The 18835-nt window shown below is 35.8% G+C and overlaps 1 protein-coding gene across 2 annotated transcripts in view; it reads left to right on the forward strand.

Annotated features, from left to right (window-relative positions):
* The first annotated feature begins 749 nt into the window (after nucleotides 1–749).
* POT1 (protection of telomeres 1) overlaps nucleotides 750–18835 on the forward strand; it is a 55679-nt gene continuing 37593 nt past the window's right edge. Inside the window, exons 1-8 of one of the 2 annotated variants that reach the window (XM_021553439.2) lie at nucleotides 750–1008; nucleotides 1804–1889; nucleotides 5419–5552; nucleotides 9697–9769; nucleotides 11051–11142; nucleotides 14914–15024; nucleotides 16840–16887; nucleotides 18028–18136. In XM_021553439.2, the coding sequence (XP_021409114.2) occupies nucleotides 5430–5552; nucleotides 9697–9769; nucleotides 11051–11142; nucleotides 14914–15024; nucleotides 16840–16887; nucleotides 18028–18136 (556 nt within the window). In that variant the 5' untranslated portion in view covers nucleotides 750–1008; nucleotides 1804–1889; nucleotides 5419–5429. The remainder of the gene's footprint in view (nucleotides 1009–1803; nucleotides 1890–5418; nucleotides 5553–9696; nucleotides 9770–11050; nucleotides 11143–14913; nucleotides 15025–16839; nucleotides 16888–18027; nucleotides 18137–18835) is intronic. The other variant, XM_077783429.1, reaches the window with a different exon arrangement.

The following is an 18835-nucleotide window of genomic DNA, read 5'->3' on the forward strand; positions in this document are numbered from 1 at the left end:
CACAAGACACAGGACACGGGGACACAGGACACAGGGACACGGGACACGGGGACTCCGGGACACAAGACACAGGACACGGGGACACAGGACACAGGGACACCGGGCTCGGAGACAGCCCAGCCCGCGCTTTGCGGTCGCCGCTCTTCCCTCACCCGCCCCGCCCCGGTCCCTGCCCCGTGCCATCCTCCTGAGAAGGAAAATAATTGCCGTCCAAAAACAAAACCCGTTCAAATTAAAGGTTAAAGAGAAACAGGCTTCAGGCTAAATTTCTGTCAGACCCAGTCGTTTTGTTGACACATAAAAATGGGGTATTCTGTTATCAAAATTCTGCGCTTGTTTTTCCCCCTTTGGTTATATGCAGGACAGGGCATAAGAACCTCCAATTCTTCTAGGTTTAAGATTACTTTATAGAAAGACTCTAATAGTAGATTTTATTAAAAAGTAACTGGAAAAAGAAACAGCAAAGAAGGAGAGAAGAGGAGAAGATCAAGTAACCGTTTAAATTAATCTGCAGTGCAAATTGATGTTCCCAAATTATTTTAATTCACCTATAACGTATAAACCAGTCCCTGCTCCCATCCCCAGCCGTGTCCCTGGCCCGGTCCATGCTGGGCGGGCGCGCCCAGCGCCGCCATTGCGCGTGCGCGCGCCGCCCGACCATGCGCAGTGCGCGGCAGGCGCGGAGGCGGGCGGAAGTGGCGCAGGCGGCGGGACCGGGGCAGGGACCGGGACCGGCACAGACAGGGACCGGGACAGAGACAGGGACCGGCACAGACAGGGACCGGGACAAACGGGGCTAGCGGCACACGGGGACCGGCGGGTCTCTGCGCCCCGCTTTGCTTCCCTCCGGCCTGCAGCTGCCCTGCACACGGGCTCTGCTCCGGGCTCTGAGTCCCGGCACAGTGCTCCACGACTTTGGAAGTTGCTTTCTGCGCACTGAGTAAACCGAAAGGGGAGTTTAGTTGATAATTATGTTGATGGTCTTGGTTCTAAAGGCCTCGGCTTATTGTAAGTGGTGGATTGGCTTTCTGAAGCGATTGGTTCATATCGTGTGAAGGGTGGGATCTGCAGAGTAGCCCTCTCCTCCTGAGGCCGCTGCTATGCAGTGCATTGCTGCTTTCTAGAGCTGAAGTACTGTTGAGATAATAATGGCTGTGTAAGAATCCCTTTTCCACAGGTAATGTTTGATTGTAGTCTCTTTTGCAGTAAAAGTAAAGTAAATTAAAAGTAAATGTTAATCTGAAATAAAGGAAATTTTGTTTGCTTAAGAAACCTAGTTGTATTCTAAGGAAACTAAGTGTCACCTTATTCTTAAGAGTAAGAGCAGCTGAGGGTACACACTCCCAAAAAAGATAAGTGCTCTTCAGCAAGAGCAAGCTGAAGCCATGCATCTAAGGGAGTAAGATGTGCCACGCTACTGACTTGATTCCTCCTTCTATTTTAATTAATCTGACTTGATATTTTCACTTCTTGAGAATTCTCAAGGAACTAATATTTTAGAAAATTAGATTTTTGAAAAAATTCTAGACAGACTACAGACTTTGTTCACTGATGGTCTTCTTGATCTATGACCAAAGCATTGTCTTGTGATGGCAGATTGGGTTTGTAGTAGTTCTGTACTGTCTATTTTGTTCAAGCTGCAGATGTTCATTTTTACAACAGTATTATGTAAAATATAGTAGGAATGTATGGTTGGTCTACACAGGTGTGTGCTTTTATAATGGAGCATGACTTATTTCATAATCATTTTGACTTCTGCACAGTTAGCCCAAATATTGCACTGATTAGTATTTGTTTTTACAGGGGCTTCACGTATCTACCACTGTGACTGACTACATCAATAAGATGCTGATACTCTTGGCTATTCCTTCATTCTTCATGAGACTTTGGTGAGGTTTCCTCCAGAAGTCCACATAGTCACATGTTTTATTCTCTTCTGTTTCCCAAAATGACGTTGTTCTTTCATGTAATTTTTATGTGTGACTGAAGTATTTCTTGGTAGTAGGGAAAGGACTAAATTTTCTAGTTAGTAGGCAGAATGTCAAGGCTAGGCCAGAGCAACACATAAGAGCTACTAGGACCATAGTCATCGTCAGTCTTATGCAACTTGAGTGTTGCATGTCACATTCTCTCTGGTGGAGTTAAGTTGTATGTTACATCCTATATGCAATATATAGTCTACTTTAAACAGTCTACATCCTTTTATATAATTCTTTGTTAAAGTTGTGAAACTTTGTTTGCTCACTCTCCAAATTTTTGTCATTTTAATTACTGGAAGGCAAAAGGTATTTGTAGTTCACAGTCTTCTTTCTGCTCTGTGTATGTGTTGTATCTCTCTCCTCTTCAAGGAGTGTCCCATGCTGCTGTCTGCCTTTCTTGCAGTCTGTTGGTTTTGTTTGGAGCTTTTTTTCAATATCCATTGTAGAATGTCATAAACCCAACCTGCTTTTCTACAGGAGAGGTTTGTTGGGAGCAGATATTAGGCAGCAGCGCCCACCATCCATCTCCCGCATTTTCCATCCATCCTTATTTATAGCTCTGTTTACACCATTTTCAGGCTTCTTAGGCTCAAGTTGGAATTATTCCTGTCAGCACTAGTCAGACTTTTGGGAGCAATGAAGGTACTTGACTCACTTACTTGCACTTAGTTGCTCTCCAGAAGAGTTGGGAACAGCAAGGACAGCACTAACAGTATCTTCATGTGGGTTTTGAAAGCCAATGCTCTATCGGTTTGATTTGGAAATTTACTTTTATAACTCTTAGAACTGAATATTCATATCTTTGGTTTTTAATTGCTGGGAACAAGAATCTGAAAGCTTCAGAGATTAGCAGTTAGAACACATGACCTTTGTTTTATATATATAGGAGTTTAAATTCTGCAAAAACATCCCACTTGTTCTCTGCTGGAATGTTATTTACAATGCTATTTGTTGTTAAGACATCTTCATGGGAAAATAAAAAAAAACCAAACAGAAAAATCTATTTTAATTGCTCAAGTAGTGTAACAGAGAGAAACAGGATAAAAAAAATAGTTAATCTGTTATGTTGTATGTCTCCCTGGCTCATTATACAGTTGCTGGGTGAAGATCAATATCGCTGATTAACTTTGAAGTTGATTCTTTCTAGGTGGAATAGATCAGCTTCTCAGTCTGCTAGAATAAAGTAGGAAGTAGATACTTTGAACTGAAAAGCTGTGTAAATCTTCCAGTTGCTCTTTTTGCTGGAGACTTGAAATCTGGTAACGACAATGCTGTTGTGGTGTGTTTGAAAACATAGAGATAAAGGCATTGTTTTTAGCCTCATTTAGTAACATCTTAGAGAAACTCTTAACTTCTAATACCTCACTAGTCAAAAGCAGGAACAGCATCTGCACCTATGTAGGAGGCTTTTACTTCTCCTTCTGTTGAAGCAGAAATTGAAACCTGTCTGGTACTGCACCTCCCAGCTCTGTGCTGTCATAGGTAGACCCTGGCTGGAAGCCAGGTGCCTGCCAAAGCCGCTCTTATTATTCCCCTCAGGAGGACAGGGAAGAGAAAATATGACTAAAAGCTTGCAGGTTGAGATGGGGAGATCACTCACCATTTACATAGACAAAAGAGACTCAAACCAAGTAATTTAACTTACTGGTCATCAAACCAAGGTGGGATAATGACAAATAAGAACAAATCTAAAGACTTTTCTTCCACCTCTCCCATTTTTGTGGGCTTAGCTCCACTCCAATTTCTTTACCGGTTTCTCCTTGTGAGCAGTGCAGGGTTTGTGGTCAGTTCATAATGCTTCATTCTGCCTCCTTCCTCCTCATGTAAATTGGAAGCTAGGAAAAAACAAAAGTTAATCACCCTATATGTGCCATTGCAGCTGAGACATCCTCAAACCAAAGTATATTACTGATATGTCATGAGTGACTGTGACTTCTTGCTTATATCTGTTAGTCAAGAATAACAGTGCTGGGGAGTTTCCTGGAAAATGGGGAAGGAGAAAGAAGGGTTGCTCACAACAAGAGAAATAGTCATGAGTTATTAGTAAAGTCTGATATCTTTGGATACTAGAGTAACAATAAGGTGGAATTTAGATTTTTGTGAGGAATAAGGTATTTTTAAAATAATGTGTATAATTTTGCTCTCTGCACCTGTATGTGTTGACTTACATTTCTTGCTTATGATTCACTGATCTTTCCATTTTGCAATGGTTTCCCAATTCCATTTAATTATAACTGAATATTTTGTTGGAATTCAGTCTGCATAGCACTGCAAAAGCTCTTTTGAACTGTAACTGAAATGTAGTTTAAGCTTTTACTGAGTAGATTACCAAGATTTTTTTGTCCATTCAAAACTATAGGAAATACTTTCTTTCCTGTTCTTTACTATCATATGAAAATTAATAAAACTGTTGGAAATTAGGGCTGTGGCTATAATACTGTCATTTGGATTTTCAGAAAACAGAATTAGTTTTTTGCTTACTTTATTGCAAACAGAAGGTTGATAATGTTGTGGCTTTTTTTAGATACCCACTTGAAATAAAAATTATCCTGCAAAGACAAAGATACCCCCAGAAGAAATGAGATGACAATGTAATAAGAAAATACAGCAATAGCTCCTTATTGATAGATCACTTTTTTTATTTCTCTTATGTGTAACTTCATGCAATAGACTACTCTTCCTCTCTCCTATTCTCAGCAATGTAACACTGTCACTAGTAATTTATTTTATTGACTTTCGTTAGAGTGAGGACAGACCATAGGTGACACAGTCATACATTTCTTCCTTTGTACCAAGTGCCTTCCATGCTTAGCATGTGTAGATACTCACCTTATTTTCTTTATTGTTTTTTCTTTACTTGATTCGTTGATGAAGAATTTTCAATTTGTACAAAAGCATCTGTTGTTCATTTTAAGTTAAAATGAAAAATTTTTTAATTTCTTGCAGTCAAATTTTCTGAAAGGGAAAAAAGTGAATATGGGCTATTTGTCCATGACCTTGTGCTGGAGAAGGAGTCGTTCAAAGTCTTTGTGTGGTTTTTATCTGTATTTCTGTACATAAAATATTATATCTGTACATAAAATATTAAGACTGTTCACATTACCCTTTGCATTTATATGTATATCTATTTATTTCTATATAAAGTAATATTTTATTGCCATTTATGGTGTTCTGGAAAACACCAGAAATGGTGTTTGAAAAATCAAGTAATTTGGATGGTTGTCTACTGCCAAGGAAATGTTACTTTCTTCTTGTTGTGTATGGTACTAAGAGATGAGGCTAATCCCTCTGAAAATTCTTAGTTTTACATAATTGTAAAAACAACTGTCTTGTTGTGAAATAGGTAAATATTCCCCTTCTGAGTAAGATGCAACTTCTGGTAACTCATAATTTGAACAAAATGAGGAGCTTCAGGACGCTTTTCATGATTTTTGTTTAGATGAAATAGCTATGCCTGTTCAATTGCTGAAGATCATTGAAGGACAATCTGAGATTCCACTACCAAGCCATTTGCAGAAGGAGAATTTAAAACATTTGCAAGAAGGGTGTGATCATACCAACAAATACATTCAGGTAAACTGACCAGTAAAAGAATTTTGTCTTGCTTTGAAATAGCTCCTGTTGCATTATCAAGGCACTTTCGTATTCCATCTCATTTGGTGGCTTTCTGCAACTGTGGGTGTATTCATCTGTTGCATATCTTTTAAGCAGTGAAAAATTATGACCTTTTTGAACTTCATTGCATGTTGCTGTTACCTTCATTGATTCACAGTCCCATCCCTTTCTCTTATGTTATCAGACTAAAATATTGTAGGGGTTTCTTTTTACAGAGTTTATAAGCTGTGGATCAATTTAAAAACACATAAATATGCAGAATGTTTTTCTGAAAATTAAGGGATTGGGGGAGGTTAAGTGGTATTTTGTTTAAAAGAAATAGTAATAAGCACCCCAATACTGTTAAAGATCAGATTTCAGAGTAACTAAAACACTTCTAAAGTAGTTCTCCTTTTGTATCAAATTATGCAATATCCAGTTTTATAAAAAGTGTTGTTTGTAGAAACTACAAGCATCAAGACACAATTAGACTTTTTTATCATTACCAAGTCTGCACTTACGTTTGACAGTAATCCCAAATGTATTTCATATTTGAAGTACAATCTTGCTATACTAGTGAAATGCAGAAATAACTTTTTCATGCCTAAAACAAGTATTCTCTGTAAAATGCAGTGTTAATTCTTGAGTGTGTTCTTTTTCTATCCTGTTTAATTTTTTTTGTCTGTGGCTCTGAGAATCGTTTTAGGCACCCCTGATGCTTGTGTATCAGGAAATCAGCATTAACCCAGGCCTTCTTTCAGTCTGTTAAAGGGGGAAAAAAAAATAAGGAAATTTGGTTCTGAAGAAAACCTAAGTTGTCTTGAATGCTTAAAAAAACAGCACAAACATTTTAAAAATATGAGCTGAACTGATGTAATGTTTTTCTGTATCTGGAAAAAACATTTTTGCTACCACACCCATATATTCTCAGTTCCAAATGTAGTGCTTATATGACCCTGTGGTTGAGTCCATTTATGAGAAGGAAACTGTCAGAAGACCATCCATATTGCTAGAGAGAGGATAATTTTCTGCTGCTGTCACTCTGCACTGGATCATTGTGTGTCAAATTGATGCCAGGAGTGGTGCACTTTGGTATAGTGAAGGAACAGAACTGACCTGTTTGGAAGCAGGCAGCAGTTGAGTGGTGTAGGAGGTGATTTGATTGAGAATGATTCAGCCTCCCTCAGGTCCTGTAAAGGAACAAATGGAAACGTCAATAGCCACTGCTGCTAGCAAACAGGGTTATTCCTCAGGGGGTAGTTTCCTGTCCCTGTTCACCTGCCCAATACATAGACTTTCCTGCTTTGAAGAGCTGTATCTTCAAGCAGCCCTGACATGGAAGAACAGGGATTCTTGTTCAGAAGAAAGTGGTGAAGGAGACAAAAATGCATTATAAATTAGAATGTTTCTGCCAAAATATACGTTTCCATTCGGAAAGCAGAGCAATTGCTACCAGACTATGATTTAAAGCATACATGCAGTGTTACAGCTGAATCTGAAAGGGAAAGTGTGTAGAATCTCTTTCTCAGACTTCTGCCTTAAGTTAAGAGAACTTCATGCTGCTGGTGACATGGATTAGTCGGTGACTAAAACATCTTGGCATAAACAGCCCAACTGGAGAGCTGATAAAGCTGGTGCTAATGCACCATTAAATGTGAAGGAAAATCCCGTTCTGCAGGCTGAGCTTGAAGGGAATCTTAGAATGCACTGATGTTAGGTTATCTTAGTGGTGGCACAACTGTCACTCTAGACCTGCCAAAATAGGGATCAGGTCCTGCTTTGACAAGGAGGGAAGGGCAGAAGAGGATTTTTATTAAATGTGTTCTGGAAAAAGCAACAAAAAAACATTTGGGATGCTTTTGTCTGACTTGTGCGTCTTAGTCCTTTCATTCTTCTGCACGTTTTTATCTTCCTGGCACCTCTTTGAAAACTGCAAGTTCCAAATTTGTGGAGAAACAGCACAAGCAAACTTTGTACCTCCGCAGTCGTACTGTCTGTTAACTAAACATGATAACTTCTCCTATTAGTTCATAATTGTCTGCATTTTACTGTGGCAAGTCTGAACTAAACCTTAAAATCAACTGCTAAATCAGCTATAGAACCAAACTGAAGGAGCGAGGCCTTATAAGGAAGGAGACACATGCAGCTGAAGAATTGTACATTATGGGTTTGAGAGTGTGTCTAGTGGCATAATGGGATGTTGAGGGTTTTGGAAAAACCCTTTAGGAAAAGGTTTGCTTCTGAGTTTAATAAGCAGTGTAGGATTTATGAGGGAAGAGCCAATTTGAGAAAGTTTTGGTAAGGTAGGTTCTTTTGAAGTTTGGACATCTCAGGAGTTTCAGGCATGTGGAGAAGGCAGTGGGGCAGTATGAGGAAATGGGTGGTAGCTGGGGAAGAGAATTCTACTAACACCTGCTATAGTGTAGGTGTTTGGGATACACAGGAAAGTGGAGGGGCCAGAACATAATAGCAAAGAACATGATCCCAGAATTTGAATACTCTTTGGAAGATACTGGGATATAAAAGGAAAAATAAAAAATAAAGATTGTCAAAAAGCAGCCACTATCGCATCAATGAACTTCACTTTTAAAAAGTGTGCTGGTGCAGATCAAAGTTTCTTACTAAGAAAGAAATATACCTGTTAATGTTGAGTGTTCCTGAGGTGACTGTTTCATTGCAAAGACTTTATTGGAAAAATTCTGTAGTCTTTTTTTTACCTGTGAGTACAATTCAAGACAATCTCAGTAAGAACAATTATATATATAATGTGTATATGTATGTGCATATATATAATGAAATTTTAAACAAGGCTGTAATTTTAAAAACAAATGAGAAAACTTTCTGGTTTTAACAGGTGAGTTCCTGCTTTTCACAGAGAAGCCTAATGAGTTTGTTAAAGAGATTAAATTATCAAATTATTTTGGAAATCAGCATTTGTAAATAATATTGAGGTTTTGTGGAGTAGTATTCTTTCTTTATAAAACAGATAGTAAAATCTTGTTGAATTTGTTTTGGATTATTCCTCAGTTAGGATGTTGTAGGACAAATTTTACTCTGGAGACCTCTGGAGTGACAATTCCCTGCTGCATGTTTTATCCTGATTTGGTTTAAGAAGCATTTGCTAGCATTTAAGTCAAGCTTCCCACTGAATATGTGCACTGTAAAGTCACTGTGATTTACCTGACTGTCCTCTTAGTGTTGCATTTATAGACATATTACTATGCTCTCTTTTTGCAAGAAACCTTTTAGCCTATTTTTGTGGTGTTTTTGTAGTTTTTTTAAGAATTTTACAGAGTCTTTTTTCAATAATTTTATTTTTCATTATTGAATCAATTTTTGTGTTTTATCCTTGAGAAGGTTACAATCTGCTATACTGTGAAAAAATACACTTGACTGACATTTTTGGTACTGTTGATGATAACATCTTTCTAACTAGATACGATGATATCAAGAGATGTTGACATCACTGAAGTTGCTGATTTTTGTTTCACTGTAACTTCAGCATCTTAATAAAAAGAGTATTTTGAATTAATCATAGGATCTTTTAGAGCATTTGTATTATTGACAAATAATTAGGACACGACAGTTTCAAAACTTTGTAATGCTCTTTTACAGCTGTTTTTGTTTTCCACAGATTATTTATCTTCATATGTGTCTATTATATCTTTACTGTGATTTTGTTTTGATATTTATGTTGTAATCCTTTGCCAATATTTTTGGAGGAGCTGTATTTCTTAAGATTTTGATCACTACCTCTTCAGATGTCTTTCAGCTTTTGTGCTAAAACTCCTATCTTTTTTGCTATTTTTGTAACTAATAAAATTTACATGTATAGTTCCATAGCTACTGTTTTATTGTTTATCATCTAGTGGGTGGTATCTAAATAGTATTGACATGTAATACTTCCTTTCTTATGTCCCAAGAATCTTGCTTTTTACTCCTGTCTATAGCAATTGATTTTTCTTTTTTTGTCAAGAATGTAAATGGCAATTTGTACTTCTTCCATAAATTCTGGGGTTTTTTTATATTACAACTGTTTCAGCTGTTACCAGTACTGCAGTAACTTAGAGGCATACGGTCTTAGTTCACAACATTTTATTTTATTTTATTTTTTGCTTTGTAGGGAGTAGTTACTCTTTCCTACCCATTAACAAAACTCAGAGATGGAACAGACTTTTTCAAGATTGTTGTTCAAGGTACTATATTATTTATACATTTTAAATTTATGGTACTACAGTAAAATCAGTAGTTACTGCTTTTGTACAGTGCTCAGTAGAGTGTTAGATTCAGAATTCTCTCTTAAGCTGTTCATTTTCTAAAAATAAAGTTTATCTTAAACTTATGCCGTGTAAGTTAATGGAAACAATGGAAACAAGTCTATATTTCAGTAGACTTCTTGTTGCATAACTTTTAAAAAGACTGTTCTGGGAATGCATTAGCTATATATATAGCTTTAATAGTATATTTTCAAAATGCTTATCATAAGAAGGACCAAGAAAATTGCACACATAATAGTTAACACATAATACATATAGCATATACTATATAAGAGCACCTTTAATGTAGGTCAGTATTTTGAATAGCAGCAAAATATTTGTGTTTCATTCTGTTTTAATTTAAGCATTTAAGAAAAGGAAATTTCACCTGATTACTCAAATATTTGAATACCAGCAGCTAGATTAGCACTTTGAAAGACCTAAGTTGTTCATCATGATATTAAATGATATGAAAAATTAATATGTTCTTTAAGTTTGTCATCCCCTCCAGTCAGGAAGGTGGAGGAGGTAATTTGAACTTTCCATTTCCTTCCATTTCATTCTCAGCTTATTCCTTGCAGTGGCTAAAGAATCACACGTGCTCTCTCTGAGCCTCCTGACTCCTGAGCAGCCAGCCTGGGGTGTGCAGGTGCTGCCTGGTGCTGCTGCCGCCTGTGCCTGGTGTTAGCAGAGGTGAATGGAACTGTTGGCTCTGCTGGCACCAGGTTTCTCAAAGGGATGCTTAACCTCCCTGAGTTTTGCTGATGTCAGTGGCTGTTCAGGAGAGGAGAGTTCATGCACATTCTCCATGGAAACATAAGTTTGCACATCTAAATCAGTGAAACAGTAAAAAGTAGAAAACTGTAAAAATAACAACATGATTTCTGCTTCAGTCCTCCTGGAAGGCTATTAATTAATATTTCTGTGACCTAGAATATCTTCAGTTTATAATAGATTCTATAATAGGATCTATGTTGAATTATCCAAGTGGAAATCTTTTTCATGTCTGTTTAATTGTACACTGGTATACAACAGGCTCATTTTAATACTCTTATGAAGAATATTCTGAGCAATATGCCTGTAGTTAGCAGATTTCCTGTTTGTACATTAATTGAAAAGTGTTAGGCTGTAGATCAACTTGTTTTGTAAATCTCTTTCCACAGGTCTTTTGTTTTGGAGAAGGTATAGTGATTGGAATAACTTTTGTTTTTTATTGTCTAGACTCGGATAACTTGGGTTCCCAGATCAACAGCATCAATGTTTTCATATATGGAAAAATGGCAGAGGATTGTGCAAAAATTATACGCCAAGGGGTAAAAAAACCACCAAAACATATGTACATATAAATTCTTGTTTTAGGAATTTTTTTTCACAGATGTGTGTTGATTTCTTTTCTTCTCTTGGTCTAGCTATCCCTAAAATTGGAAATAGTCTGTTCAGTCCTTTCAAATCTATAATATTTGCATATGTAAATTCTTTCTCACTAATATTTAGATAAAGCAATTCTGTTTATCAGTGCTGTTTACCTAGCAAGCAAAGGATCATGAATATGGATAATAGAGAAGTCACCTTTTATATTCATACTTTGAATGTTCTGCCATTTAATAAGATATATTTTATAATTAAAATCACTTGTAAGACAGTTATACTAAAAGATTTTTTAAAAATTCCAAACTGTGTATACAGGTTTTTTTTATTGACTTGGTGCTGATGTCTTGCTTTGTCATAGGTGGAAGTTTGTTTTGATTAGCTCCAGGTAAAAGACAAGTCAGCCTGTGAGTTTGTGAGACAATGTGGTTACCACTAAAGGAGGAAAACAAGATAAAAACAATTACCTCAATTACCTCAGTCTTTTATAAGATTGTCTGCCAGTATACTGACATTTCAATATTAGCCAAATATGAAATTAAAATTAGTATATGATTCATTATGAGCTCATGTTAGTGTTTTTTCATTTGTGATACGATTTCACACTAAATCATAGAATAGTTTGGGCTGGAAGACATCTTTAAAGATCAGCCAATTACAACACTCCTGCCATAGGGAGGGACATATGGGCAGGGACATATTTTACTTCATTAGATTCTCCAAAGCCCTATCCAACCTTATTTTGAACACTTCCAATGATGGGGCATCCACAACTTTTCTGGACAAATTACAGTCTTCATACAGATATCTCCATTCCATGTAATTTTCAATTTTGATGGGGAAGCCAGTGTGCAAAGTTCCTGAGCTAATTTGCTAAATATGCAAGCTGCAAAATCTTTTTAAATTCAATTAACAGATCAGTTTTGTCCTGATAAAAATACCAATGTTGAACAGGGCATTGTGTAGCAATTACAACATAAAAATATCATTACTAAATAGCTGGATAGGAAACTACAACCCATAGGCAACAACCTTTAGACAAGCCAAGGTGTGCTAGAACCTCCGTTTTTTCTTCCCCATTTAACTGAACCTTCATGGTGCTTCCCTCATATCTCAAGTGAGATTTTAATTTTGGAAGAATATGAATATGAGGAAACAGTAATTTCTGAAGCTAGCAGAGTTTGAAAAAAAAGCCCCACTTTTTTAGTCATTAAAGAATTAACTTCAGTAAGGTCCAGAAAGTAGTGTTTATTTGCTGCATACCATTTCAGATTTTAGTATTTTTTAATTTTCATATCATTCCTGGTATACTGCAAGAACTTCAGCTAAGTAGCCAGGGGGAGGAGCTGGAGATTTCAAAAAATCTGAGTAATCATGTTGTCTCCTGAGAGTCTTCTCGATCTGTAACATAATAACCATCAGGAAAAATACTGTATTTCCTGTATTTCACACTTCCTGAATGAGGGAAATAGAATTTCTTTTTATCATTTAAAAGTGTTGCTTGAATGTCCTAATTTATTTATGCAATATACTTCTGTTGACATCAAAATCCAGCAATTTATGTAAATAGCTTTGATTCCCAAGGCAATTACAAGATCTTTTTAGCTAAAGGTGAAATGGAAACTAATCTATTTTGAAAGCTAATATAACATTTAATTTCAAAGCACCAAGCAAATATTAGGAATTTTTTTTGCATATTTAGAAACTGCAAGTCACAACCTGTCAAAGGTGACTGTGAATTTTTAAAAAATCTGAGATTTTTTAAAATTCTTTCTGCCTATTGAACTAGATTTTGAGATTAGTGTTGTCTTTTTCTCATGGAAATTGTACAGTCCTTGCACAGTTTGAGAGAAGGTTTGTTTTTTTGTTTTTCTTTAATGTGGTGCTATGTATGGCATATATATTACGTGAGAGTAATCACTACTGATCTAACACTGCTCCAGAAATTCTTCACTTATTCTCAACTTGTTAAAAGGCTGAGTCTGTGTAATTCTGAAGTTCCTTCTGACACAGGACAGCAAGACGAGAAGTTACCTGTCTCAGCAGCCATATCCCAGAATCTTGTACAGTCTATATTCTAATAAAATGCTGAAAAGCAAATAATGTATAAGCAAGATACGGCTTTTTAGATTCATGCTGTTTTAGATTCATGTTTATGCTGTCAAATGAACATTCTGGGTAGCATCAACTAACAGTGAAAGGAAACACACATACGAACACCTGATTTTGGCAAAACTCATGGAGTTTCCTGAAGTTTATATTTGTGTGTTTCTCTATCTGGAAAGAATGAAACATGTATGTTAGTAGGACAGCGTGTTAGAGGTGTAGAGAATACTGAGTGTTCTAACTGTTTTGACATGTTTTAACTTAGCTTGGAGTATGGCTTACTTCTAGGTTTATATATTACATTTTAGTCAAAGTGTATATTGTGACAATAACTGAAAATCATCATGCCCTAAGTAGTTTCATTGTGAATTCAACTGTCTGATTAAATTGATGTTTTCTGAAGAAATTTTTTTTCCAGTGTTTTAATAACTACATATATCACTGTCACTTAATCTAGAAGCCTTTCTTTTTCTTGCACATAATATTAAGGTTTTGGATCTTAAGTCATTTAGCATAACATTGTCAGATTGCTGAAATAGCAAAGAAAGCGCTGTCATAGTGCAATATTTGCTAAAACTGTCAGCTTCAATCAGAAAACTCTTTTATTTGTTGTAATCAAATAAATGCATGAAGAAAAGTTATTCAGTAAAATTTTATGGAAGTGCTTTTGGTATAAGCTTGAATAGAAATAGGATTCCAAGTCTAACATGTTTATAGGAATGGAGCACACTGGCACAGCCCTGCTAAGTAGTTCTGACAGCAAGGGAGCTGATGATAAAGGAGCTTTACACTGTATCAGATAGCTTTTTTTAATCACCTCTCATTACCTAAAGATATTTAATGTATTCTCTATCTTCTCCTGCTTTTTAATTTTTACTCTTTTTTTCTTTTTTATTTGGTGAGGTTGCTGCTAAAAACATGTGCTACTGCTGGGACTTGAATCATGTACCCTTTAAGTTCTCTTTTTCTTGTTCATTTTGAGGTGTCTGAGGAGCTTTGTACCAAAGTGAAAATAGAGTTACAATTGCTTTCTGTGCCAGAATCTCAGGAGTGATGCCAGAGATGTTTTTAAGTTCTATATTGCTACCAGAAACTTACCTGTTGATTGACCTACCTATTTAACCGTTACGGAAGCAGTTGGTCCAGCCACAACAGAGTTTATAGGAGAGTTTCTTAAAAGTACAGCTGTAATTCAATGGGAAAGAAGCTCTAAGAAAAAAGGTTTTATTGCTGACATAGGGTTTCTTTTCTACCTTAGTTAAACTAACCAGAAAGGAGGCAGTCTTTAATGTATTAAAAAAGAATTATTCTTTTGCTTTATTCAGTGTGAATCTTCCTCCCTAGGCTTTGTAAAAAATAGCACTCCATTACAGAAGCATCACAAGTGTGAAAATTTTAGCAGAATTAAAAATAAGAGCTTTCTGGCATTTGTTATAAATTCCATGGGTAGAAGGACTAAATTGGGAAACTTAGAGTTTTTACAGTTTGTTTAGGATTTTTGTTTCTTCAGTATCTTGAGACTTTAGGGTGAGATTGCACATTATATAGTCTTAAAATAGAGCATGTGTTACAGTCTGTGTAATTTTCTGTTTATTGCTCTGTCCCCATAGGAAACCTTCATAGCTGCAGGATTTAAGGTGATAAAATTGCCTGCAGCGAGAGAGGATGGTAGACATGATTGTCACCTGGAAGTGTCTGAAGAAGCTGGATCAGTCATTTATGTATGTGGTTGCCTAATTTTTTTTTTTTTTCTTTTACATTTCCAATATGCTAACATTAACATTTTGCTTTATAATAGAAAAAAATCAGTAAAATCTATTAGAAACTGAAATTGTACAGATTATTTTACCATGTTGATCAGTAAACATGACATGTTTCCTCTGTGTGTGTGCACACATGTAATTTTATAACAGCCCTAACGAAATGATTTTCCAGGTAAATTTCTACATGTTGTGTGCAAGAATTTGACTATGGTTGACTTTTGATAGATTCCTAGAACTGTTTAAACTACTGTTGTGCATAACACGTTTCAATAATGCAGACAAGGTAGACAGTGCAAGAGTGATTTCAGATCTATAATTTTGAGTTTTCTCTGGTCTATGGGTTTATACTGTTTTAACTCAAATCTTTAGTTGTTGCCTTTCAAATACATGGATTGCTGTAATCTAAATTTTATACAGAGAATTGTACCCTTTTATCCTGAGCAAAATATTTGTTCTTTTGAAGTATTCTCACATCAGTTATGTTAAGTTTTACCTATATAGTTGCAGTCTAATTAAATCCTAAATTTAAGAAAAAAAAACTTTTTTTTTCTTAAATTTCAGAAAGGCACTTTTGTTTTGGAATTGGCCTCTATAGATAATTAAAACTTGGCACACTGCTCAATGAGAAACAAAACTATTTAAAATGATAGTACAGGCTGTTTCATGACATTCATTATCTGTTGATGATGGTGATACACAGGTAGAAACAATATTTTTCATTGAAGATCATGGTTAGTAAAATTGCCCTGAGTCTGAATAGGTGTGTAAAAACTAAAAGTGTCTAAATTTTAGAAATTACACTAGGCCTTCAACTAAATACTTGCAAGACATCATGACATACAGCCTGATCCCAAAGACACTGTTCAGCTCCCTGAATGCCTGGGTTGTGCTGACGTGTTTATCTCATCGCTGACCTCAGAATGGAGCTTGTGGCACTTCGTTTGGTTACACACATATTGGATGCTTAACATTAATTCAAATGAGCAGACTTTGTGTGTGCCTCAATTCTCTTGGCATAACTTTCCACTCTGCTGTTTAAAAGTAAAATCAGCTTCAGGAATGCAGCTGGAGTGGAGAGCAAAAGCAGATCCCCAGCAGGAGTGAGCAGGGCACAGCTGTGACGTGGGGCTCTGTGTCCGGCAGCCAGGCTGGGCTGTGGCATTGGGATGGCGGCTGAGCCCTGTGTTCCTCACATGGAGTGGGGGGTGTTGGCTTTTCATCAAATCTCCGTAGTTAGTTCTTTAAAAGATCTTACACTGAAGGTAAGTCTGGCTTATAAGTAAGACTCAAAAAGTTTAGGAACTATCTTTAAGTAAAATTTATCCCATTCTGGTGAACTTTTTCTTCCAAAGGAAGGTAACAAGTCACTGAGAATAGATCTGCTCTAAGCACTGACATGTACATAAGTCTTTATGTACAAGACCTTAAACCCATTTAAGGTCTATGTTAAGCAAGTGCAGTATTAAATTTGTGGCCTACAGGTTTCAAATGGTACTCTGTTAATGTGACCTAACATACTCAACTGGATGACTTTAGAAAATGTGTGTATTTTTTTGAAGAACATTTTGTATGAGTGTAAGTGCAGTAAATACTGCTTTTTCTTCTATAGCTAAAATTTGACCAGATTCAGATGTGATTCAGATACAGTAAAAATGTATAGGGCTGGTTTGTATTTCTATATAGTGTTGTATTTGCTTTAAAGTTATCAAATGTTGTTATATTTTCAGTACTTTCAATTTTGTAACCAGAAAGTTTGTTATTTTTTCTTCACAGATTTACACTAAACCGAGAACAACTGCTGCTTCAGAAACTGCATCTGTGGTGAGTTTGTGTTCAGGATATTTTTAAATCACATGGGATTAACTGCATGTTAATAAGAAGGTGTGGAATTCATTTTTGTTCATTTTAATTTACTTCCATGCGCTTATCCCAGTCGTCATTTAGTTTTTACTTTTGCAGATAATAAACCTGGAACACAAAACAAAATAAAAAATAGTATATTTTCTGTACTTGTAGTATAGTTCCCATCTCAGCCTCCAAATGGATTTCATGTTGGTTTAGGAAATTTGAAGTAGAAAGGTAACTGTTGGTCTAAGTAAGATTGTATGCTTGTATTGTAAAAATTAAAAAGGAGATATGAAACTTTCTTTGATTTAAAATCGGACTTTGGATACTGGTCTTAACATTTATTTTGATTTCTTTTTGGAACAAGTCCTTATGTGTCTGACTTAAAATTCTACAAGAAATAGTATTTTAAAGGCAGAAGAATTGCTTTATATAATTTTAATGTTCTTTATCATTATGTTAAATATTCAGTACCAATAGTGATAGAACTTGTTTTCAATTTTTATTTAGAGTTTCATTTTTTTCAGTATAGTACTTGAAAATCTAAGTTATCAATCAGTTTGAGAGAACAGGTCTAATCAGCAACCTTAAGATGAGAGGAAACTAGCCCTTAAACTGTAGAAGGTAGCCCTTAATTTCTTTAATCCTCCAGCAGCTGTGGTATTTTAATCAGATGTGTACAGTGGCTGTGAGAGGTAACCCCCACCATAAGCCCAAGACAAGGATTCTGTGCATTGACACTGCCAAGCAGAAATAAAAAGCTATTTATGTGTGTGCTTTAAAAAGTCCTCTGGGTGGACATGTAAAAATGAATCAGTAAAAAAATTCTATTTCATTGTTCTTTATTTTAATGACTTTTACTCACCTAGTTCATGTATTCAAACTTACTTCAATTAACTGGTTAGTTTATTGTAAGAAAGGTGTAATCACAGAAAGAAATTAAAAGTCTTGTGTGCTTTCTTAGTCTTAAGTGAATAAGATACAAAGAAGTAATCTATTTCTTTTTTTAAGATGAAATAAATATGTCTGAGGATGAATGATGTTAAAAGACAAAATTCTGTGTGAATGTTTGAATAATTTTTTCTTCTGTTCCCTCATTGTATCATGCCTTTTCAGTCTCCAAAATATGTGTATACTCCTCTGAATCGTCTTAAAGATGGAACTGTAGTGAACTTGTATGGCATTGTAAAATTCTTCAAGCCTCCATATATTAGCAAAGGAACTGGTATGTACTATATTCAAGAGATTTGAGATGTCCTCCAGCCAGAACTATTCTTACTATGTTTGTTTAAAATAACCAGAACAACAAATTTACATGATCCTTTGACCATAGCTTTGACCAGCTAATACCAAGGAAACAGAAAAACAAATAGATAAGAGATACCAGTCAGTTCAGGCAGTCTGGTGAAGATAGCAAATGAAGAAAATTCTTAAAGGAGATTTATTATTTGTCCAGCAACTTTAACAAGACTTCAGGGAATTGAGGACTTGGAACATCTTAATTAGACAGGCACTGATTGCTGGAAATCATTAGGGCAGCTAATCATTTACATCTTTCCAGATATGTAAAAATGGGAAGTTAAATGCATGTCTCTGAAGCAGCTAGGAGAGATTTTTTTTCAGCTGAGTTATTTGTCAAATTAATCACTTCAATTTCTTTAGTAGAAATTTAATAGGGAAAGTGATAATTTGTTTAGTAACTAGTCCTTGCCAGAATGTCATTAATCACTTTCTGATATGTCTTCCCTGTATATTTTCAGTTGACATTATTAAAATAACACAACAGTATCAGTGAGGAACAGGGACACAATCTGATATTTCTTATTTATGAAGATAGCTGTAATTCACTTGCTACTTTATAATGAAAATCTCTAATACAGTTCTAATTAGTCTGGGGTTTTGAGTAAAAATATTCACTAATCAG

This window comes from Lonchura striata, chromosome 5 (assembly GCF_046129695.1).
Source record: "Lonchura striata isolate bLonStr1 chromosome 5, bLonStr1.mat, whole genome shotgun sequence".
Lineage (NCBI taxonomy): Eukaryota > Metazoa > Chordata > Aves > Passeriformes > Estrildidae > Lonchura > Lonchura striata.